The sequence below is a fragment of the Poecilia latipinna genome, unplaced genomic scaffold, assembly GCF_001443285.1.
Source record: "Poecilia latipinna isolate Pla-1442-1.1 unplaced genomic scaffold, P_latipinna-1.0 Scaffold1789, whole genome shotgun sequence".
In the NCBI taxonomy this organism is placed as follows: domain Eukaryota; kingdom Metazoa; phylum Chordata; class Actinopteri; order Cyprinodontiformes; family Poeciliidae; genus Poecilia; species Poecilia latipinna.
In genome coordinates this window covers 71,048-95,471 of record NW_015114405.1, presented here as the reverse complement: position 1 = coordinate 95,471, position 24,424 = coordinate 71,048, and the positions used below count along the sequence as shown (strand labels likewise).

Sequence of the window (24,424 nt, the reverse complement as noted above, 5' to 3'; positions counted from 1 at the left end):
CGTGTGTGTGTGGAAGGTAAAAGCTAGGATACCCTGGAAGAAATGGTTTCCATTTTTTAAAGTGTAAATGGTGGGCTCTTGCAAAAACTAGGAGGCACAGTCAGATGTCAAGTTTGGTGGAAAACTGTCCACGTTGTCCTCACTTAAGTGTGCAAACATTTGTTTTGGTCTGCTTTGGTTTGCTCAGGGGAATTGAATCGCATCGGTATCTTTTTTATTTTTTCATTTTTTATTTTTTTGTAGTAGACGGGAAGTGGATGACTGGAATGAAATCAATGGGAGATCACTGCTCTCCTTGGGATTCACCCAATCACGGCGTTTCACTGAAGCAGCGTGGAGCCTCATTTACTTGTTGGTTTGAGCCTTTTCTAAATGGAACAGAAACGGGAGTGGGGGGAGGTTTTGGGGTGCTGGCTTTTTTTATCGAGCTGGAAAAGTAATTTGAATTTTATGTTTCAGCACCTCTTGCATTTAATCACAGTCAATATCCACACTCTGAGAGAGCTGATCAGGATGGCTGTAGCTCATGTCCCGAGGAAGTGATTAGACTCTGATACTGACATTACACAGACGTGTTGGGCAGTCGGGTCACAAATTATTTACCTGACATTTATTTGAGTTGACTGATGAGGTTTTTCAAGATGTCAGGCCAATGTTAGGGTGGTATAACGACGGCAAATGTAGATGTACAAGTGGGTTTTTTTTTCATTGTGAATCTGTTTTGCACAAAGAATTGGAACATTGTACCATCGTTGCATTTTTTTAATTTTTTAATTTTTTTTTTTTTGTTGCTTTTTGGTTTTGTTTTCGCTTGACTGTGTGTTTCATTAAACTCATCACAGATTTGACATCTCACTGTAAGCAATCAGCTTCACCCACCGGCAAACAACTCCCCTGTTTCCATGGTTATTAAACCAAACAGGCTTTGCAGAAATGCCAGCAGAAATCACTCAGCAGTGGAAACCAACATGGAAAAACCTTTTGAGAATCACAACATTTGAAAAGTGGATATCATTTGTGGGGGCTTATTGGGGGGATTTTTTGTTGTTTTTCTTTTTTCATCTGAACCTTCGGCTTTTCTGACAACCACACCGCAAAGTTCACATCTGCACTTACCCGTTTGTGCTGTGTCCTTGATTCTTTCGGCTTTGAGAAATAAATAAATAAATAAATAAAAATAGGCTCTAAATGAACTCTGTTTCTTCCTGCCAGGTGAGGATGACGACGACGAGGAGTGCGGGGAGGAGAAACTGCCGTCGTGCTTTGACTACGTCATGCACTTCCTCACCGTCTTCTGGAAGGTTCTGTTCGCCTTCGTCCCGCCCACCGATTACTGGAGCGGCTGGGCCTGCTTCGTCGTGTCCATCTGCATGATCGGACTGCTCACTGCCGTCATCGGTGAGCGCAAAGTCCCAATGAAGTAGTTCACCGCACAGGTGCATCGTGATAAAAAAAACAAAAAGAAAGACAAGAAACTCGTTCATAGAATTTTTATTTCAAGTGCTTATATTTGTTCACTTTAATAATCATCTTGCACAGTGTCACCACGGTCTATAAAGCAAGTTTTGGCACGTTTTGCAGCGTAAACATGTGCAAAGTCCTGTTGGGGGGATCGAAGGAAGCATGAAGTGTGGTAAATTTTCTCAGTAGATCGCTCTGCTGACTTTGGGCTTGATAAAGTGGACCAACAGCAGCAGATGTCATGACGCCCCAAATATTGACTGCATCTGTAAACTTTCTACTGGACCTCAAGAAACGTGGATTCTATTCTTCTCCACTCTCAGAGTCTTAGTAGTTTCTAAATGAAATCTAGAATAATGCCATCTGCAATGGGACATTTGCAAATCTTTGAACTTTGCTTAACCAATCGTCAGAAGGCTGCACTTACCCTTGTTGCTACCTTGTTTTTTGACATACTTTTTTCTTCCACCCAACTTTCCATTTATACGTTTAACATGTACAGGCCAGCTAACTCCTTCACTTGACAGCTGTCAAGTCAAAATTCTTGATATTTTGTTGGCCCATCAATACTCATAGTGATTCTGTGTAAAAAAAAATATTAGGTTAGTTACTAGTTGTAAACTGTAATTATCAGACTAGATCCACATAAAACTTTGAAATATATTTCTACAGTTGAATAAAATCTCTGTTGTATGACTTTCACTTTTTAAGCTGAAGTTAATTCACTTTTGCACAAGTGAATAAATTCATATTTCTACATTTCATTTGTTTACGTTGACCAGGTTGCCATTTTAAGCTTCATGCAGTGCGACGTTTAGCATTTCCTGTCTAAATGACATCACTGTGATGCACTTCCTATGATATTTTGCAGGGGATCTGGCTTCTCACTTTGGCTGCACCGTGGGCCTCAAGGACTCCGTCACTGCGGTCGTATTTGTGGCGCTGGGAACGTCTGTGCCAGGTGAGAGCATGTTCATGTTCTGAGTATTGTGACGCTTTAGTAAGGGGATTGATGTTTTTTTTTTTTTTTTTTTTTCTATCAATTTTACAAAAACTAACGCTTAATTCTCCAAAATGGTGAAACAACAGTTTTACAAGCAACAAGCAAATATCTCAGCACTTATCATCGGGCATTTTTAAACGTTTTATCCTTGTGGTTTAGATTTGCATTCACCCACAAGGCAGAGGCAGAAAAATGTTTTCTAAGCACCAACATTCTCCTACCAAGCAGATCCTTGTGGGCCACAGAAATCTCATTTAAGTTCACAGAATTCCCTGCTGAGCCTGGAAAGCTCCGAGTTAATCCGCGCCAGGTCAGAATGACTTCCAAACATCGTTTCCGTCAAGTAAAAACACATTGATCCAAAACAAATGGTCTCCAGAAGTTGTTTGTGAGCATCTAAGCTTTTTTATTCACAAAAGTAGATTTTCTTTTTTCAACTTAATGTTTTACTAATTCTTGATAGCATTTCCGTTAATTAAAAATGAATGTGCAAGGCTCCTCAAGTCACTAAATTTAATGCTGCACATAGTTGCACTAAACGTCGGGATTCTTGCAGCATAATAACCTTGAGGAATAATGTAGTTGCTTGTTGACGTCACAGAATTAGAAAGAAAAAAAAAAGCTTTTAATGAAACTAAAAAAACAAAAAAAAACAGCAGTTCTGACTAATGATTATTACAGGTATATCTGAAGTTGAAATATTTACTTTAAAATAAAAAAAATAAATAAATCCCTGCTACTTTTATTGTACATCTTGAAATGCTTGTTGCGCATAAAGTTATGTTTTTGCTGCGGTCCGCTGCTTAACAGACTCTCCTTCATTTGAGCTTGCTGATTCAGTGTGCGGCAACAGGTGGGGGAGGGTTCAGTGCTTCGTAACCCTGTGCTCCACTGAGGTGGAAAAATAAAACTCCTGGCACTTTCTTCGAAATATTAACTGTAGGAACATGATGTTTAAAAAAAAGTTTATCAGTCATTTGAATAACTCGATGTTGGTAGCTTTTCCAAGTCCCTCTGAAATAGGCATCACTGTTTCTTTTTTTCCCAAAATGCTCATTATAAACTTCCACTGTTGGATTTTCCATCAGCTTAATCAAATCTTTTCTCCCCTTTTTCATTTGGCATTTAGCTCCATAAAGTCATTATGAGCAAAATTTCCTCTGGTCAGCAATTTTAGGTATAGATGTGTGTTAATCAGTGACCCCCCTCAGGGATCATTCTGTCGGCATTTTCACATTTATCATTACCAGGAACTTTCGTTATTAGACCTTCTTCCTTTCATTTATAATACGGAGTAAAAGTTTTTCTACACAGTTAGTTCAACTGTTTCCATGACGGCGATTACGGCTAACAGAAACATGGTTGATGGATAGACATTTGAAGCCCCGTTCACCCTAACAGGAAGTTAAAGCGCTTATCATGCGATTACATATTATACTGCAAATGCCAAACGAGCAAAGAACCGACACGTTTACCTGCAAACCACGTAACCCGACAAATGCCAACACAACTTGTTGTATTGCGAGCACAGCGTTTTGGTATCGCAGCCCCATTCGTCAAGTTGCACTCAGGTGGTCTGTCCTCCTATTCGGGGGATGAAGGTAATGTGCTGTGTGTGTCCTACACACATGTACACACCCAGAGAAAAATGCACACCTGCCAACAGCCGCGTTCACAGACCGATACATCAGCTAGGAGACGCCAGAAAGTCGACTGCAAACAGATGTGCACACGGTCTGCAGAGTTTCAGAACAGGAATAAAAAGTGCTATCGCCTTCTCGAGGCCGCCAACCCAGTTATGACACACACACAGACACACACACACACACACACACACACACACACACACACACACACACACACACAAACAAGCTCACACACATTGACATGGAGAAACTGAGCCCTGGTGCTGTGGCCATTAAAGTTAATAAAACCCATCCTGTGCTGCGGTTCCAAGATGATTAACCTCGTGTATCACAGTTAGCTCAGATGATGCGCATAAACAGGCGCAGAGCTGAGGAAAAGGAGAGAGAGAGTTGAGAGGGATGGTAACTTGAATGGGTTTGGACTTGGCAAAAGCCTCGTTTGCAATAATTAGTTTAGGGCTAAACAGTGTTTGAAAGGGGCAGTATGCATTCAGAAAATAGAGGCGAGTAATGGGGCAAGAAAATATCACAATTCTCATAGAATTATAGCTCTTAACAAAAAAACATTTACGTCGAGAAACATTTCTCAACCAATTTTGATGTGACTGTTTCTACCAATTCAGAAAATGCAATTTGATTTAAAAGTTAGATTATACCAAAACTGCCAGGGCAGTGCACTTGCTACATAACAGCAGAGCATATTCCATCATAAGTCTTCTGCACCAGTTTATCGGTGACATAATATTGGCATTATTGTCATCCTTATTTCAGCAGTGGCAGTGGTATTGCTAATGTTTTTTGTAGCTACACACAGTCACTTCGCTTCATCAATAACCAGCAAATCCTCTGCAATACATTATTTTTGTCAGGTGCAAACTGCATTCTGTAACCCCAGATGTACTATATATACTCAGATTGCTGCATTACAATAAGCAGAAAGGATACTGCAAAATTCATCCATCATTCCTTTTCTCTATTAGATAACCCCCCCACCCCCGACCCTCCAAAATGTAAAAGGAAAATAACACAAGCCGAAAAAAAAAAAAAAAAAAAAACAGCTTGAGCACGTCATCACTCCCAAGCCTCCTCCTTCCAATTTAGGAGACAACAGGGAAAAGATGACCAGGGAGAGAGAGTCAGGAGACGTAGGCAAGGGGTGAACGGCGAGGTAGAGGAGGAAAAAGGGCAGGACGTTCTCCGGGGAGACGTACTGTCACAGAAGGAGCCGCAGCGTCAAAGCCGCTTTGCACAAACATGCAGTGAGCTACTGAACACACAGGCACCCACACACACTCCCACTCAAATCAGGCTCGCGGAGCACTTGCAAGAGCAACTGAAGCACACACTCGCAAGCCTTTGCCAGCTGGTGGAGGCATGGCATTAGATTGGACCCAGGTGGCCTCGTTCACAAAACACACAAGCGCTGTTTATGCGGCCACTTCTCTCCTGGAACTCGCACACGTGCGGGCTTATGGTACATCGGACTTGACGCAAACAGAGCCACGGTTGGGCCAAACTGGAATGTCTCTGAAAGCATCGAGGTGCATTGGGAGGCAGGGCTGGTTTTGTCTTTGCCGGACTATTTTAGTACGTTGTCTTGACCCTCGCTTTCCGCTTGCAAGCTGTCCTTCCGGCCATTCTTTTTCCATCCCATTGCAAATGCCAACTTGGCCGTCGCTGCCAGGAAGCTCTTATTCATCTTCTGTTCCTTCACCTCTCTGCTTTTACGTCGCCTTTCTCTCTTCGCTCTGCCTCGGCCGGATAAAAACAAGATGGAAACTCCTGCAACAATGGCGCGCGGCTGGCTAATTAGTGAGAGAAAAAGAGTGCTGACTGGCTATTTGTTCACCCAAAAAGCCTATTGTCAAGATTTGGCAGCGCCTTCACATATTCTGTCAGTAAAGTAATAAAGAGCGTTTCCCCCTCAGAGCTTTTGTTGCTCGGCAGACATGAAGCTAGGAGGAGGGTTTGTGGGGGGATGCTCTTTAGCCACCCGGCCAAAAGTTGTTTGTCTATGAAAATGGAGATTCATCCCTCTAAATTATTGATTAGGGGAATAAATCCCTTCTCACCCGGACAGCCAACACGGCTACAAGACTGTGGTGTCCTAATTTAATCTTTGCTCTTTGAATTTGGAAATTGGCTCTGCAGGCTTACCTGAATTATCACTACAGAACTAAAGCTAAGCTAATGTGAAGCTGCGGTGACTTCATCGTATCATGCAGTGTGTGTTGGTGTATGTAAAAACATGATGTATGTGGGACTAAACACATAAAGCTTGAAGCTCTCTAACATATATAAGGCTTGTGTATTTTCATGTGCCTGGCTTCGTGTGGCGCTCGTATATTAGGATGAAGGGTGTGAAATTCAGTGTTGGACTGTGTCAAGGTGGGGTTTGGTACTTTGTCAGTGATATTAGTGTTTTTATTGTTTTCTTTACCCCTCATGATGATCGTTTGAACACCTTAGGAGGAAAGTTCAGTGGTCTTGTTCCTCTGCAGACTGGAGGAAATTTGGAGAATCGCAAAATTTGATTTCCCATTTTCTGGGTTATAAGTATGAAAAAAGAAAATGAGAATATGGACAAACATTTCCATTTTTCAGACTTTATTTGTTGCCCTTTTGCTTAAATTTGTCCTTCTTACATTCTGACCTTTCTAACTCCCTTCATTGCTTCTTTATATCCTTCCAATTTTATTATCCGCCTTATTTCAGTCCATCGTGTTCTCACTTTTTGTTCCTTCATGTCTTTCTTTTTTTTCTATCATTATTCCGTCATTCATTACCTGCCTTCCTTCCTAGTCTACCTCTTTCTTCCTCCCCTTTGCCTCCTTTTCTCTTTCTTTCTTTCTTCCTTTCTTTCTTTCTTTCTTTCTTTCTTTTGAATTCTTCCATTGCCATCTAAAAATCTCAAAGAATTTTAGAAAAAGCGTGAAAATAATAGTATTTTTGTAGTTTTAAAGACAAGCCTTTTGATTGTGACCTAAACCAAAGTTTATATGGCCACTATTATTACAGTAAAACTCCCCAAAAATAAAATGGAAAAAGTGGCATGGTGAGTTTTCTCCAATCTGTTTCACTTTTATTCTTTCTCTCCACACAGATACATTTGCCAGTAAAGTTGCAGCCATACAAGATCAGTATGCAGACGCCTCCATTGGCAACGTGACAGGCTCCAATGCCGTCAATGTGTTCCTGGGCATCGGGGTGAGTACGGAGCCAATTTCAATGTTTCTCTTTGCTGTTTTTGCCTTTTCAGCGACACTTTTCCAAAACCTAAGTGTGCTCCACATCACTAAGTTTGTGTCTGCCCCCCTTCTGGCAGGTGGCGTGGTCCATTGCTGCCATCTACCACAACAGCAAGGGCCACGAGTTTAAGGTCGACCCCGGCACTCTGGCTTTCTCCGTCACACTCTTCACCATATTTGCCTTCATCTGCGTCGCCACCCTGATGTACCGGCGGCGGCCGGAGATCGGCGGGGAGCTTGGTGGGCCCCGGACTGCGAAGGCCCTGACCACCATGCTGTTCTTCAGCCTGTGGCTTCTCTACATTCTCTTCTCCTCACTGGAGGCCTATTGCCACATCCAAGGCTTTTAAGAGAGCGAGCGGAAGATCCCGAAGAGAAGGGTGGGACAGAGGAACCGGAAGGATAGAAGAAAGGGAAAATAAAGGAACGGATTCTTGGAAATTTAAGGTTGTCTTATTGATCTATTACTCCCTCCCTTTGTGCAATACGTTAAATGACAAATGAATGGATGTATGTACAGGTGAAGGACTTTCAGGTGCACTCAAGCATCTAAAAACGCGGTGAAAGGAAGCAAAGGCGCGCGGAAGGACATCATACTTGAGAATTATAGCCACTACAGAAATTACTCAACTGATGGCAAAAAGGAATATAAAACAGAAAAAAAAAAATTCTCCCCTTACTCCACAAATCCTCACGCATCAAGCTGTCTTGACCAAATTCATGTTTAAACTCATAAGACAAACTTACTGACATGCACAGATGTGAAAAATGTCTTTTCTCCCAGATGAATCAGACATATTTCAAATATTCAGCCCGATCATCAGTGCTCCAAGTGTGATGATGTGGCCTAAATGGAAGACCTCCTCAAGTCGGAGCAATGATTCTCTTGTTGTCCAGCTCCAAAATAAAATGTTAGTGCGTGCGCAACACACAGTAAGAACAAACCGGATTCTCGGCCACATCCAAGTATCGACAACAATCTGTGTGTCTGCAGGAGTAGGAGGGTGTGTTTATGTGCTTAGGCGCGGTAGGACGATGGTAAACTACTGTGAAAAAAAAATGCCTCTTGTTTTTGCTGTTGCTGCATTAAGACAAAAATGCTATTGTACTCGAGGTCCTCTTGACTCTCGCGGCTTGTAGAAAATGCTGAATTGGGAATTTCTGTTCTGGGAGGGGCCCGTTCCGTGTGGCGAAACTTTGATCATCGCCGGGGTGGCACGTGTAAATACTCTGAGGCGGACGCACGTTTCAACTCGATTGATTTCGTTCTGAATGTCTTGGTTAATGCTGCACGCCTCAGCCCCCTCCACCCCCTCGAAGGGCCCTTCGTTCTTGTTGCTTTATACTGTAGATGTAGATGGTTTAAGGTCCTTTCTCAATCAAAGTTGGTGGTGGGGGTTAATGTGCTTTTACCTTTAATAAGGCCATGTCTGAGAAGACACGCTGGCCACTCTACCGTTAAAAACTGTTAGAGAAACCATAGTCGTCGCATTAATATCAAAGTTAATCTTTATTGTTTTTTGTTGTTGTTTTTTTTAACACTGTGGGAACGTCTTATTTTTCCCACAGCTGAGATTTCCACAACCATATTTCAGTGAAATCATTGAAAATCATACATGCAAATATCTGCAAAACCTGATGGACTTTCTGTCAGATCTGTTCGACACGGTTTGACTCTCTAAAACAAGTTTGGACAACATCCCTTCTCCTAAGCAACCCGGTGCCGGTTGTCCGGTGAACCGTTTGAATACTTCTAATATCAAGGGCTTTGTTACAACAAAATACTAATTCCTGATTCTGGCTTTTGGTTTAATCATTCTTAAAACAGATGTACATTGGTCAACGGCGAGGGCAATGTAACACATGATGATGAACTTTGTTGACTCTTACTTGATAGAACTTTGCTTCAGAGGAGAAAGTATTGAGTCTAGTACTAAGAAGTGCTTGATTATTGTCTCGATTTGCTCAGATCAAAATCACATCCCTAGTTGGGTCCTGTCCCATTTCGACTAACGCTGTTGGTCTTTCTTTAAGCTACGTCAACTCATAACACGGCATAGCTCCCTTCAGTCTGAATCACAACGGAGTTTAACTACAAGGCAGTTGCCATTTTTTTCATAAGTGTCTATTTTGTAAGACCAAATATTTAGTCCAAACATAAAAGCCAGTTGATGAGAGAGAGAAAAATAGGATAATGTACAATTTTAATAACCAGATTGTTGCCTTGCAAAGGTGATGATGCGCCTAAATGATTTCAGTGTGTTGTTTATATGTTCAGACTGTTGAACATAAGACCTTTATGTCTCTGATTCACTGGTAGAATTCTAAAAGGAAAAAAAAAAGTCCAGTTTTACTTAATAACGTAGGACCCAAATGGTTGTCCTATAAATTCTGTTATTACTTTGACTAAATTTAAAACTAGCCACACTTCTAAGGAAGCTAAGAGAAGAATTTCATTGTCTGATTGCAGAGAGGCAGTGGTCCAAATGACAAAAAAAAAAAAAGAAAATTACATTAAAACATTAGTTTTACTGTCCGTTCATTCTACCTACCTGACTTTGCAAAACTAATCAAAACTCATCCAAAACCAGACATTAAAACGGTGAACATACCCTCCGAGATGTTGGTGTTAAACTTTACATCAACAGGAGGAAACAAAGAAGCCCAAAATATTAATAAGCCTAATTTGACTGTGAGAAGTTTAGACTCAGACTGTTATTTTATTTATTCAGCTACAACCATAAGGATCTCAGCGTACACACACTTGTACTATAGCACTACTTTATGCAACTTAATTGGCAAGTATTTCCCATGTGAGATGTTTTTTTTTTTTTGTTTGTTTTTTTTACTTGATGTACAATAAACAGTATTTTAAATTTTATCTGTAAAATAATTAGTCTGGACTAGATGTAAACCGTTGTAAACTTAGCAGTAATTTTGTCGAAGACCGTTGTCGATGCCAGTGAGAGTCGAGCAGAGGCCTTCATTGGATGTAAATCCAGAGAATTTTGAAGGACATTATAAATGTTCTAAGTTTTATAAAACAACTGAGTAGAGTTGTAGACAATTAGCTGATAGTAGAGGACGTTTGATCGGATAAAGATCCAACAACCTGGCTCAAGACAGCCATTTGCGTTGCTAATGAAACAAAATGGCAGAGGAAAAAAACCCCAACTCTGGAATATGAAAAGCTCTGTATTAGACAGCAGTTGTCGTATGAAGCCTTTGGAGTGGCAGTTTACCCCTATTTTGCCAAAGGGACATCTTTCTATCAGAAATATTTGTAACCCATCCAGTAAATGGTTTTCTAATCAACATCTCTTTCCAAAAAACACCAAATATATTATCACCTTTCTTTAAGGAGCTACAGGAAATGGGTGTTGTTTAAACCTTTCTAGGTCAATTTTTTATGTATTTGTCTCTTCACTGGCATGAAGCTGAAGGTTTATACACTGTAAACAACTTAAAATGAAGTTATGCTAGCACGTGAAAAAAAAAAAAAAATGTAAGAAGCTGCATTAACTTTAAATGACTTCAAAACATGAATTTTCTTAGATGTTCCAGAAAGTCTACAGGAATGAAGCACTTGCAACAATGCAGTTTTTTCTTTTTTTTTTTTTTTATGCATTCAGACCATCAGTTGCACAATTTTACCAGAAGCAAACGTTTTTCTTTCGCTAAAAGGCGAGCGTTCTCTCTTGCAACACCAGCATTGTTGCACACGGTTTCTATATGCCTACCTTGACTGGCGGCCTTGGCTAACGTGAAGCTAAAGGGAGCGGTTCTCACCATCAGAACCAAGGTGGGGAAGCTAATTTACTGGCTAAATGTTTAGCGGCAACCAGCAAGTCTGCTAGTCATGACTGTAAATACAAAACAGGCAGTTGTTTTTTTCTTTTTTTTTTAATTCTTTAGCCTATTTTTCTTAGCAAATAATTGCAATAGCTCTCGAGTTAGCTTCTTGGCTTAGGCCTGCGAGTAACAAGTCTAGAACACAAAACAAAAGCAATGATGGATTAAACAAATGAGCTGTAGACTGCAGTCATTTTTGGGTGTTTTTTTGCTGTTCAATAGTAAGATTTTAATATGAAGGAAAAACCTTGCACTGCTTCATGTTGCCAAGTGAAACGGCTACAGAACCGTTTCGCTAGCAGAGTTGCTTTTGCTGTAAACAGATTTTTTTTTTGTTCTGACTGATTTACACAGTAATTACAATGTTCTTGTAAAAAAAAAAAAATAACAATAATAATCCAGTGGTGTTGAATCAGTTGTTAACCATTAATAATGTTGCTACTAATGTAAAAGTTGATATGTCTCTGTTGCCTAATTTACTCCTTAACTGACCGACTGTCTGACAGACTGAGAAATAAATACATGCAACACTGGACAGTCAAAGGAACGAGGGGAAAGGAAGGACGGAAGGACGGACACCCCCTCTGGTACGAGATGAGCAAAGAAATGTACTGCTGGGATTTAAGTAAAAAAAGGAAAAGAAAGTTACCAAGAGTTATTGTCTACCTTTAAAGCAACATTTAACAAATAAAATTACAGGATGCTAACAAAGAGTAGACAGAATGAAAAAAAAATATGTGGAGGACGAAGTTGAAAATAAAAATAAATAAATAATGAAGTTACAGCCATACATTGATTTCTGGGCCAGTGAGACAATGGACTCCTTCTGCCCAGCATGTGTATTGTTATGAAGTCTTATCTGTCCTCGTGTGTTTTCATTCCCTTCCCCTTTCTTTCTTTCTAAATGTCCTGCCAAAAGTAACCAAACACAGGCAGTAATCTTTGTTAAACTTCCTCCCCCGAAAAGCCACCGTTTCTCCCTATGCCAAGTTTTCCATGTTTTGGAATGTCGATGTGCTACTTGTTGACACTGTGCATGAATGATGACATGCCTGTACATAGTTATAGAGAATCGTATCCCATTCCTGTGGTGTTTGACGGGAAGAAGTCTGAATGTTGTACAGATTTGGATCTTTCCGTTGATCTTCTTCTTGGTTACGGTTTGGTGTAGAGCTAACATTTTGATTTTTTTTTTTTTTTTTGTTGATTCAAACAAAGCTGCAGAGTCTCTGAATTAATTGCACATTATCATTAACCGAGATTTATGTTTCAAAAAAGAAAAAGGCAATATCTGCTGTTATTGAATGAGAGAGGAGATAGCGGAGTTATATATCTTAAATCTATATGACAGTTGCATGGGTTATTTGTAAAAAATAAAAATAAAAAATCTTTGAAAAAAAAAAAAGCAGAAAATGGGAGGGGGCGGGGGAAATACATGGCTTGCTACTTTTAATACCATGGCTGTATTCTGACCAATGAAGAATACTGTATGTACATCTAAATGTTATTTTGTCTTTAAAGAAATCATATTGTGTATATACTGTACAGTGTTACCAGTGGGATGACCTATATGGCCATACGCTAACCATAGAGAATTAATTCAACATATTTATTTAAAAGGAAGAACACTCGCTACACTCAAGAATGACATATATTGCCTTTTTGGAGAAGTTAAAAACTTGTCTTTCTCTCTGCCTTGTCTCTCCTTTCCATAAATTCAGATTTTTCTTTTCTAGATGGGTTTGTTTTCCTTAACTCTACCAACTCGTTTGTTTCCTGTGCCCTTTGTTTTCCTGTTGTTTTTTTTTTGTGTTTTTTTTTTTAAAGTCGAGCGGTTGCCGTCGATTTCAGGCCGCATCGCGTTTTCCGTCAATCTTTTTGGCGTACTGTATGCCTGGCTGCTTTCCATACTGACTCAACAGTGTCTCTATGCTGACTCCCACCCACCTGATTTTCTGTCTTGTACCTCTTTATCTAGTTACGCACAACATATCTGCATGTGTCCTCAATGGTCTTTCCGTCTCAAAGAATCGCTCGTCTGTATTTAAGTCCCCCATCTGTCTTGTTTTGAACCATCTGTTAGACTTCTTGGTTCATTTTTAATCCTTCAAATCGCATCTTTCTTTAATTCACTCTGCCTGTCCTCCTTTTACCTCTAACACGGTGTAGTCGGAGAACTTCACATTTGCTGATTTGGTGTGTGTGTTTGTTTGGTTTGTTTTTTTTTTCTTTTCTTTTTGGGAAAATGGAACAATAACACAAGTTAGGTTTGCAATAATCGTTTTTTTTTTCTTGTTTTATAATTATATGCCTCGTTTCTTTGTTGGCATGTACGTGTGTTTTTAATTTTTGTTTAACACCAAAGGGTTAGGCAGAAAGTTGTTCTGTATGTGTGTCGCCACTAACTGTGACTGCTCTCCATGGTACTTCTGATAAGTCCAGTAAAATAAAGTTTGGGATACCCAGTTTCAAAGACAGCTTGTGTCCACTGCCTTTCTAAAGTGTGTCCAGTTTTGCTGATTTGAAATTGTTTTAACCGGTAGCCACAGTGGGGACCAAACAAAGGTCACACCAGCTCTTTTGTGCTATGCAGAGAAGACAAAAGTGCGGTCAGCGTCATCTCTTTTAATCTCACGCAACACGATAAGTACAAATGTAGAAAACTCACACCCCATTTAATCTGATGTTCTTTCAAAAGAAATGTTGAATATATGAATATCTGATCTTTCCTCTCTTTAAAGGACAGTCATTTTATTGCAGGACATCGCCTACAACTTAAACTTGTTTGACTTATTCATTACAGTGCGTTCACCCCAAAAACATTTTGAGCGTCTGGTTTACATTCAAAGTCTATGTGGAGGTGAGTTGAGGGTCGTTGTGGCGCGTTTGGAGCGTCTAGCACAGCGAGATTTGAACCGTTTGAAGCGTCAAGAGCGTCCGATGGAAAACGACGGTTATAGCTGACCCGTCAGACACGCCCTCGACGACCCGGCTCAATTTCAAACAAGATTCAAGGTTTTTCAAGTCCATCATGACCTGAATGGAATTTGTTTTGCATCTTTAAAGATAAGCATGTGGAAAACTGAATTATATTGTTAAATAATGAACATTGAATTGGTTCCAAGCCCCCTCCGTACCTCACCAAAACATGTGCAGCACTCCAAAAACAATCATTGTAAGCGCAACAGAGTAATTAACCCTACATCACAGTGTTGCTCGACACATTGTTCAGAGAAACAAAACAATGAGGACAACGAGCACAGTGTGAGATGTGTGTATGCATCAATCCAGCAATTAAAAAGAAACTATTTTTGAAACGACATCCTTCAATTCTAAATAAATTCCCATTATAACGATGTAAAACTCGCCGTGTTGTGTGAGACGGCTTGGTTTGAGTGGAGATGTGCGACATTCCACACGCCGCTTTGATTCCTCTGGAAGTGAACACCTCCAGTGTTGGCTGCCTTTGCCTCTTAGGCGTTGAGGGAGGAGGGAACTCGACACACAAGTCGAGTACAGGAAGCAGCAGCAGCAGCACATGAAGCACATTCCTTCACATCAAACCCAACACTGTGAAAAGCATGCAGTGGGCTGCCACGCTCTCTGGATCGTGTACTTGCTATTGACATCCTACACATTTATACCCAGAGGAAAATTCATACATTTGATGCCAATGCCAACAACACTATCTGAGAATGTTGCGAGGAGCAACCATTGAAAAACAGAAGCGGCAGCAGAAGCCAGCAGAAGCAGCAGCGTTGTGTCGGCTCCATCTTTAGAACGAAACTCTAGTCACCAGTGACTTTACATGTCTGTGATGCCCTAGAGAAGACATGGGCAAAATAAACTGTGGACAACGTAAAGTCCTAAAGACTTCAAGCAAAGGGCCAGGGGCTGAAGACAGTTTGAGAAAATATTGTGAAGAGCCTTGAACATCAAGCAGCGTCCAAAGTAGAAAGCCTGGTAAAAAAAAAAAAAAAAAATGAAGTAAATAGTTGTATGGCTTAAGGTTTATGTGTGACGTAATGAGGTCAGGAAATAAAAACTGGCAAATAAAGAATGGATTGAGCCGTTTAAGGTAAATGGAGTTCAATGAATTGATCAAGTTATCGATGTCCAACCAGTGCCATGTTCTGAAAAGGGCATCAACCAAATCACAATTCCTCTAATTTTATTCCAACGCCCCCTCTGTACCAGCATGGAAATTTTCAAGAGGTTTTTTTTTTTGTTTGTTTTTATCTGTACTTAGTAAACAAAGACTTGCTAGCTTATTTTCTGCATACTTGTGCAGAACATGATGCGAGCTTTGAGAAATAAAGTTGGTATTGCAGAGCCGCAGAAGACGGGCGTTGTATCGGACTCCAAATGGCGCCATGGACAAATGAAGTTAGATAGGTTTTAATAATGTTGCCATTGGTTTTTATCATTTGTGGACTCATAGTCTGGATGGAAGCAATTAATCCTTCAAAGACAAAATTGTCCATTTAAAAAGATTTGTATAGTTGGGGACTAAATTGGGGAGCAATATGGTACATACCATTTAAATATTTAAAGCTGAAGGATACACCTCGAGGTCTTACATGATACTGTTAAAAAGGTAACAGCATACTAATTTGTTTGAACAATTGGCTCATTACACTGACACGTAAAAGACATTTAACCAGCATTTTAACCTTTTGCTCATTGACAGCAACAAGAGGCAAGAAAAAAAACTCTTGACTGAGTCAACAGCATTGCTTGATACAGCACATCTCCTTTAACGTAGGCATGTAACTTTTATGCCACTTTTGTTTTTTGTGCTTTAGCAGGACAGTAATGAGTATCAACGGTGCACTAGCAATACAGATTACGAGAAGTGAGGTTCATACGCACGTGTCTCCCTGGTGTTTTAGTCGTGGGCCAGTTCGAATTTGAGAGCGTTCTTTTAAAAACACAAGTGACGTCAGTCTTCACTTTTTACTGTTGCTGTGTGGTAATTAAATGAATAGCACGGTTATGCAAAGTATCCCCTAATGTTCCCAAATATAAACCCAGACTTATTTGTTTCTTCAGGCTTTATTGAAAGTCTTTAACTTTAAAGCTCAACTGCATTCTTATTTGAGTTGAGCTAAATTGAATTTCAGCCAGCCATTCTTCTCCTTTTTTTTTTGTCTCGACGTCCCATTAACATCAAAATGCATTTCCATTTATTTATTCACTCCCGACAAGAAAACTGGCATTTGTCTGAATGCCTTGAAAGTCTTTGACTGTCATCTGACTTGTTCCCTCATTGTGTCTGAGAAGAAAAGCAACATTTGAATCGGTGCTGATTACTGCTGGTTGTTTTCTTGTTTCCCAGCTACTTTTGCAGCAGCTTTTCTCTCCAGCAATCTTCTTTTCTATTGCAAAAAAGAAAACAACATCTGACTACAGGACTTATTAAATCTCTCTGTACTGTAACAGATGTGGAATTAAATCATTTATTTTCCAACTAATTGTGATTGTAGTTTTACAAGAGGAAAGGATATTTTTGAGACAACCAAACAAGAACTCAAAGTAAAATGAAAAAAATAAATAAATAAATAAAAAATGAGAGAGAGATTCATGTTGGGAATGAAATAGGTGTCGGAAGTCATTTGAAATTTGACATGCCCTGACAGAGCACAAACATTTTATTCAAAATGTACATATACACATAATGCCCTGAGACAGAAAATCAAAGAGGATCTTCAAAGTAGAAACCCTGAGTGTGAAACTGTGTTATGGGCTTGTTTAGTAGGCGTATGGTCGGCTGATCTTTGCCAAAAAGTAACAGGTCGTTCACGTGTTTCTCATCGTTTTAAACAATCAGGATAGAATCTACTGCTCCACAACAGCTGACTAAAATGTATAGGCTTTAGCTGTTTAATTTTCTTTCTTCACACTGCCACTGTGATGGATAGTACCCATTCACAGTGATTTATCTTCCAGACTCCAATTGCGTCCTCTTCCTGTTTGAGGAAGTTTTTTTTTACTCTAATTTATTATAAACAAGCGCCTTCCCTCTGACCATTTGATATACTTCTTCAAGGACCTGTATTTATGATGCGCGTCGCCGAACGAGATTCCTCCGCCACTTGTTTTATGCTCTGCCGTCGGTGCAGGTGTTTGCCTCGGTTCTTTTCATCACCTCCCCGCTGTGTCGTGGCTCAAAATCTTGTTAGGCCGTCCATCAAATTGGATTTTTTTTTTAGACATGTTCTCGTCCGCTCGGCCCTTCCGCTCGAAGGTTACCGGGCGAGAAATGATTTTTGAATTGAAGTCTAACAGTGCTCGCGTGGCCGGCCCTGAATGCTGAGCGTGGCCTGAAACTGTCACAAAGTCTGCGTGGCTGTCAAATTATGAAGAACCACTTAGCGAATATCGAGAGAAAAAGCCTCTGAATTCTTTCTCGTGGCTGCTTGCTCCTCTTTGTTGAAGCCGTCAGTGCTCAGCTAAAGCCTATACATCTAAATGTTTATTATGAGGCTTTCAAAAGCAAGACTGAAGGACAAAGGTATAATCCACGTGAAGAAAGCCGTCGCACCGAGCTGTTTGTGCTTAAGGTAAGTTTTTGTACTTTTAGCCAATACTTGATTGTCCGGCTCAACTTTTTAGCACAAAAGCCTTTGTATTTGAGGCATTTGTCTGGTTACACGTATATACAATTATTAGACAAGTTGTATTTTAGATGATAAGTACTCTGTCATAAAAATAAAAAAAAACTTAATAGAGCTCAGATTTGATTATTTACTGAAGTAAATGCGAGGTGTTGGCTTTCTCTGGAGAATATCTGTGTGGGAAATTGTTTGGACAACTGTCATAGTGCGGATTTATTATGCAACTAAATGAAAAAATGAAAGAAATTCTCAACCCACCACTTTTATTTTGCTTTCTGTTAAAGTAAAACGAGCATCCATTAGAGTCTCTCTTGTTTCAGAAGTGGAGCAGAAAGCTGCCAGAAGTCTGAAAGGGTTCTGAACCTCTGTTTCTCTAATAAGCAGAAAATAATTACTGTGATGAATTGTCGACCACCGCTCTCAGACAATACTTCTTCCGATTTCCTCCTTCCTTCCTGGGACAAATCATCACATAAGTCTTCACTGTATAGTCTAATTTTATCTAGGTGCTTTGCTATCACTACTGCCCTTTTCAGTGGATGTGTGTGTTATGCCTTTGCCTGCATTCAGCTCATTTTTATGGTTCACATTTTTTTATTTCACACATTTCCCATTTTGAGACGGAAATCAGAGGAAGACTCAAATTGAAACAGTAAAATAGCTATACGTACATTTTAAGAAAACGTTGTGGGGTTTACCACTGATTTGTTTCATTAAGAGTCTATAAAGAGTTGGTTAATAAGGCTCTAAAGATTTTCTGCTTTTGTTGTTAAGAATGTTTTAATAAATTATGTGTGTGCTTTAAAGGGAAAGATTTTAAGGAATCCTTAAACTTTAGAAGATTTAAAACATTAATGAACAACACAGTTGTTCCCTTTTCACAACTGGCAATAATGGAGCTTTAATAAATAAAATGTTAACTGTGATTGATTATGCATCACAGGCTACTTCTAACTCAGTGCTAAGTAATCTTGCTGTTGGAGTGGAGCGAGTGGGATCCAGCGGCTGCCCTGAGGGACGAAAATAACTTAAATAACCTCCATGACTCCACAATAATGCTAAGTGTATTAGCAGACTTATGAGCGAATCCTTATGAAATCACTAAAAGCATAAAAGGTAAAGTAAATGATTCACTAACTTTAGGTCAGTATTTAATTCGTCCACATTTAGCTTCATTTGTTCCACTGATTATGTATGAACATGTCAGGTTGGCACATGTAGAAATTGCTATTTTCTGCGTCCATGATGCAGCCAATGCCATCGTCAAGGTAGAGATTTTGTGTTTATGACGACATGCAGTGTTTTGTGTTAACTAAACATAGCATGTGGTTTGATGTCCAAAAAGGAAAATACTTGTTTCATCAGACCAAAGAACTGTCTTCTTGAGGTCTCCCGTCTGAATTTGGCATGATTTTTTTTTTTTTTTTTTTTTTTTTTCTTCTTTTTAAAACACATTTGTCTGGTTTGGAGTCTGGACAACAGTTGTTGAATGTGGATCTTCTTTTATATTCCTGCAAGTGGACATGCATGGAGTTTCCTTCAGGTAAATTGGAATAATGTTATGAAGTTACATAGATCTAAAATAAGTGACTCAGGGAAATCAGCTGGACTTTGTTGAGATAACTTGTACCGACTGGAAGCAGTTAACTATAATGTGACTGTACTTTATTCTAATCTTAATTGAATTGGACAGGATGACCCCCAAATCAACGCTTACACTTGTATGTGAAAAGTCGCTGCAAACAGATGCAGAACTATGCAATCATACATCTTTGAAAAGCAGAAGTAGCGCCTCCTGCACAACCAACAAGAATGCAACAAGTGGTTTCTGGACAGTAAGTTGACAATAAAACACTTGTTTCTCCAGCAGCCATTGTACAACGCGTACAACAGTTAAAACCAGCTGACTGAATGTCAGGTGCTTGGGTTGCTAGGTGATGGGCAGTGCCTGCTGATTTGTGACTTTACATTCAGACTGTTCATTTTCCAGACACGAAAAGACATTAAATCATTGCCAAACAAATGCTTGGGTGTTTGTTGTTTTAAGCACTGTTTTCAGAAGCAGTAGAGACCCAAACAGAAGTACAAAAACTTGCAAAATATGAATTTTGCCTAATAGGTCAACTTTAAAACATCCCTTTGATTTATGCTTTAATTCTAAGGCAGTTGAATTTCTTGTTTCATGTTCATCACTATTTTTATTTTAAACTCTCATATTCAGCATTATGTGTGATGGCGTTAAACCTAGAAAGCATTTACCACACAAGTATTTACCTTGACAATGAAAAGATGTGTTTTGAGTGATTAGATTTTACCGTTTGGTTTGGGGGTAGAGGGGCACCAAGGGGTCCGCACCCTGAACAAGCTCTGTCTGGTGACGCCCCTGTCACCCAGTCCTTCTCTCTTAGATTTGCAAACACCCACACACACACACACACTTTAGAGCAGGTTACTCTGTGTCAGTGACTGTTCTCTGTTGAGAGGTTGTGGGCGATGTGATGATTTCGAGTTACTGTGGCAATTCTCCGTTGCCGCGGTGACGCTTCTCTCGACAACCAAAATGCAGCCTGCAATCACAGACACCCGCGTGCCGCTGACTAACACCCGTACTCAGTGCTGGAGAGGGGAGACGGGATAAGCAGCATGTCAGGGCGGTCGCCACTAAACGGACCCGCACGCACACGGCTCGCAAACATTAAGGCTCCTGACGTCGCAGAGATGCTCTCATTAATGCAAGACTTCATTCAGACGGGTCCCCACATCAAAAAGACCAATCTATGGCATTTACTGTGATCTGTTGGAGGAAATACTATATGATATTCATTATTGGAATTGCATTACAAGCAATACCAGACTCTGATCAGGTGTTCAGATAACTCGGTTTTACTCATTAGTCAGAAGAACAATATTTCTTGATCTTCATCTACGTTCTCTCTGGTAAGCTGTAGTCTGATCTTCATGCTCGTCGAGAGCAAATATTTCGCCGAGGCACTCCTTCCATGCCAGGTAAACTTGTGTGATCTCTTTCTGATTGAACAGGCACACAGTTTCATGTCATATCATGGCCCTAATGTAAGTCCCTAGATTATGTTTTCATTGTTTGGAGACTTCTTTTAGGATCTTACGGCCTGCCCTCAGGGTAAACTTGACCGGACAGACCTGGGCATGCTGGGAATAAATACATGACGTTCAATTAATTAGAATATCACCGGAAAGCCCATTTATTTTAGGAACTTTGTCACACTGTATAAATTAATTTTACACACATAGATGTTTGAAAGTCTGTATAATCTGTTCATTATGATGATTTTTCCACTTACTGGAAATGAAAAATATGACATTTAAATTAGAACATTACAACAGAACAATAAATAACAACAGAAATGTTGGTTTAATGACAAGTATGTGGAATACCTACTTAAAGGTTGTTTTATTTCTTTTTCAGAATGTACTTTTAATCTTACAAACGAGCCCAATCTAAACTCATATTCTAATTTGTTTAATATGACTCACTATACAGTCAATTTAACAGATTATCTGTGTCACACTGTTATGTCGTGGTAACAGTTTTAGGAAATATGTAAAAAAAAAAAAAAAAAAGAAGCAGAAATATATTTTTGTAAAATTTGCAATCTGTAGCTTTAAGGACCTTCAAACATATCTAAAAATTAGATTTGGATTGTTAAACAAAGATTTTTTTAAAAGAATAATTTAGCCTAATCTAGGATTTTCAGTATGCAGATAATTGCAGCTAAAACTGAAGTATGACATGATCAAAAGGTGCAAAGGACATCAATACTTTTGCAAGGCGCTGCAGCTCATTATCCCACTTGAACATTTATGTTTGAGTGTAAATCATGTCTTCATTCTTGGAACGTGTAGAATATGTGCAAATCATACATCAAAAGATAGCTGAAGTGTTAGCATAAACTTAAAAGATTACGCGTTTGAAAAAACTGGACAAGTGTCACTTGAAGGAGCCGTGTCTGTGTGCTTAAAATTAGGAGATGACAAGATTTGGCTGATTAAATAATGCAGCAAAAATGAAGAGGGAATTAAATATGAATGGTTACAAACGAAAGCTAAAGTCACCTTAATCTGGAAGCAGCTAGAATGAAAAGCGGAAGAGAATAAAGGAGTAATAACAACAACTCCAGTCAGATAGCATTAATTGAACAGAGACCAGTAACTGGAGCTGTGAAGCGTGACTCACTGGCAGCAAAACCTGGCACACACTCACACACCAACACGAGTTCACCAGTTCCATTGCCCCCCCTCTTTGCCTATCACCATTATGTCTTATTTTCTTAGCCCCTCACATGCCTTCGCTTGCTGCACACACACACCCGCAATCATTGTCACAAAAGCAGACTCGTCTTCCACGTGCCTGGATGTTTCATCTCCCTTTAATTTAGACACAGACCCTCATGCATACTCTCAAAAGCACACATAAATCCACTCGGCCTACCCCACTCCCGCCTTGACATTCACACACAGTCCTGCAGCTGCACAAAGCTCCTTCCTGTGCCGCTCGCCCACCTGCAGCACGGCAGCAACCCAGAACGAGAAAGCATCTTTTCAACCTCTCGGAGTGAGAAGCACTTAAGGAAAAGTGCCATGTCTCTCAAGCATGTCACTCAAAACGTCCCCACCAACCCTTCCTCCTCTCCGCACCTTTTGCAGCTTGCGTCTGCTCTCACATCCACGTCTTCTGCAGGTAAGGGATATGTTAGTACTTATGTGACATTTCATTGGGAATATGGTGAAAAGGACATTATTTAAATGCCAGAAAGCTTTTTTTTTTTTTTAAAGAGCTGCTAGCTTGGTAATGCACATGTTCCTGCCAAAGGAAATGATCTCAATGAGACATTAGGCATTAGGCAACAGCTTTATGATTTATTTTGAAACATATTTTTCAGTTCAAGTATGTCTAGATGGGTTTATTTCTTGATGACATTGTTTCCATAGATATTCATGACCTAGAGTTTCTTCATTTTAACACTTTTGATCTCAGTTGTGTCTTCCCTTTCAGAGAAAACATGGACGGGAATCTACATTCACTGGTTTGACTGATTTCAGACCTATAACTTCTTGCATTAATGGATCACCTTATGCCAGAACAATTAATAATTTGGCTCTGAAAACCATAAAGACAAAGGCAGGGATATTGGACTTTAGGATGAACAAAGCTGACCAACGTCTCCTCTTCATCAATGTTAAGAAAATTCAGAGTTTCACATTCCTAGCATGATATGCTAACACTCCCATCTCCCATCATCGTTCGAGTTCCCATTGGCCCTTTGCAATGATGTTACCTAAGCAGGTTGAGGCACCATGATGGATGTCAGAAAATTTAACTTAGCAACTTTGATTGTTTTTGTCAGATTGTTTTTGTCAGTATTCCTGTGCTCAAGTCAAGCTAACTTGTCTGTGGAAGTAGCTCATCTAGTTGGGGCTCATAGACGGCAAATTTGGAATTAGCTAGCTTAGAAACTGACTCATAACTTCTCCCAGCTTTCGTTTGTTGATTTGATCAAATCGCCGACTTTGCCTGAATTCACACCACCTGATTTCTATACCAGAGCAGAATTGAAAATTCACAAAAGTCTTCATATTTATACCAAGTTTTTTCGTACATGGTGAGCTACATCATGGTGGGGGCATCCATGGTTACTAATCTGTAGTAACCATGGATGCTTTCCTCATCAAAAGTTTGACAATAAAATGACAATTTTGGTTTGCATACTTGTCTATTGTAGAGCCGATTGTTCTTACAGTGAAATTTACTAAATAAAGTTGATACTATAGGCTGTCTGTTTTTAGACAAGCCTTACGAGAGTTAGCGCACACAGAGGTTGTTTTGATGCAAGTCATGGCTGAGTGGGTCACGCGCAAAGGGTTGACAGTGCCAAGAAGAAATGGAGCCTACAAGAAAGTGGTGGTGACGTTTTACCGTTCATCTATCAGAAGCATCCTAACATACTTTATCACTTCCCTCTGGATATGCTACAGGTTCACCAAAACCAGGAACAACAGTCAGAACCCGGTTTTGTTTTCTCAACAAACCACCACTGGACAAAACCCACACATCTCCCGCTTAATTTTCATAACTCTTCAATGTATTCAACACTCACAAATATTAATACATGCACAACCACATGAGACAATGCACAATACTTGAATGGGAACCATATGCATTGGTGCATTCTAGTATTTTTCTTTTTACTCTCTTTCTATTGATTGTAACTTATGGTACAGGCACATTCTGCCACAAGGGAAACTGTGTGTAAGAAAAGACACAAATAGGAGAATGTTGAAAAGATGGAAGGGGTTATTTCTAAAGCTCACGAACAAAGAAAACAAGCAAGCAAGAAGGAAAGATTGTCATAAGTTGGGGTTGAGGTGGTGGTGAGGAGTGACGCAGAGACCCAGGTTGTGAAGGAATGATGAATTTAATGTTGAAGCTCACACAGTCTGATACAGGCGGCACGGCAGAGAGTATAGCACACAGCTAGTTACCGGTAGCAACTGATATACTGAAGACTGAAAACGAGAGCTAAGCAGACCAGGACTTCTCAGTTCAACTGGAGAGCCGAC

The 24,424-nt window shown here is 39.8% G+C and overlaps 1 protein-coding gene across 2 annotated transcripts in view; it reads left to right on the top strand.

Annotated features, from left to right (window-relative positions):
* The window catches only part of LOC106965242 (sodium/calcium exchanger 1), a 50,921-nt gene extending 38,337 nt beyond the window's left edge, over positions 1-12,584 (top strand). For both annotated transcript variants that reach the window (XM_015061210.1, XM_015061211.1), the window contains exons 4-7: positions 1,213-1,398; positions 2,333-2,422; positions 7,214-7,317; positions 7,436-12,584. In XM_015061210.1, the coding sequence (XP_014916696.1) occupies positions 1,213-1,398; positions 2,333-2,422; positions 7,214-7,317; positions 7,436-7,708 (653 nt within the window). In that variant the 3' untranslated portion in view covers positions 7,709-12,584. The remainder of the gene's footprint in view (positions 1-1,212; positions 1,399-2,332; positions 2,423-7,213; positions 7,318-7,435) is intronic.
* Positions 12,585-24,424: the final 11,840 nt, after the last annotated feature.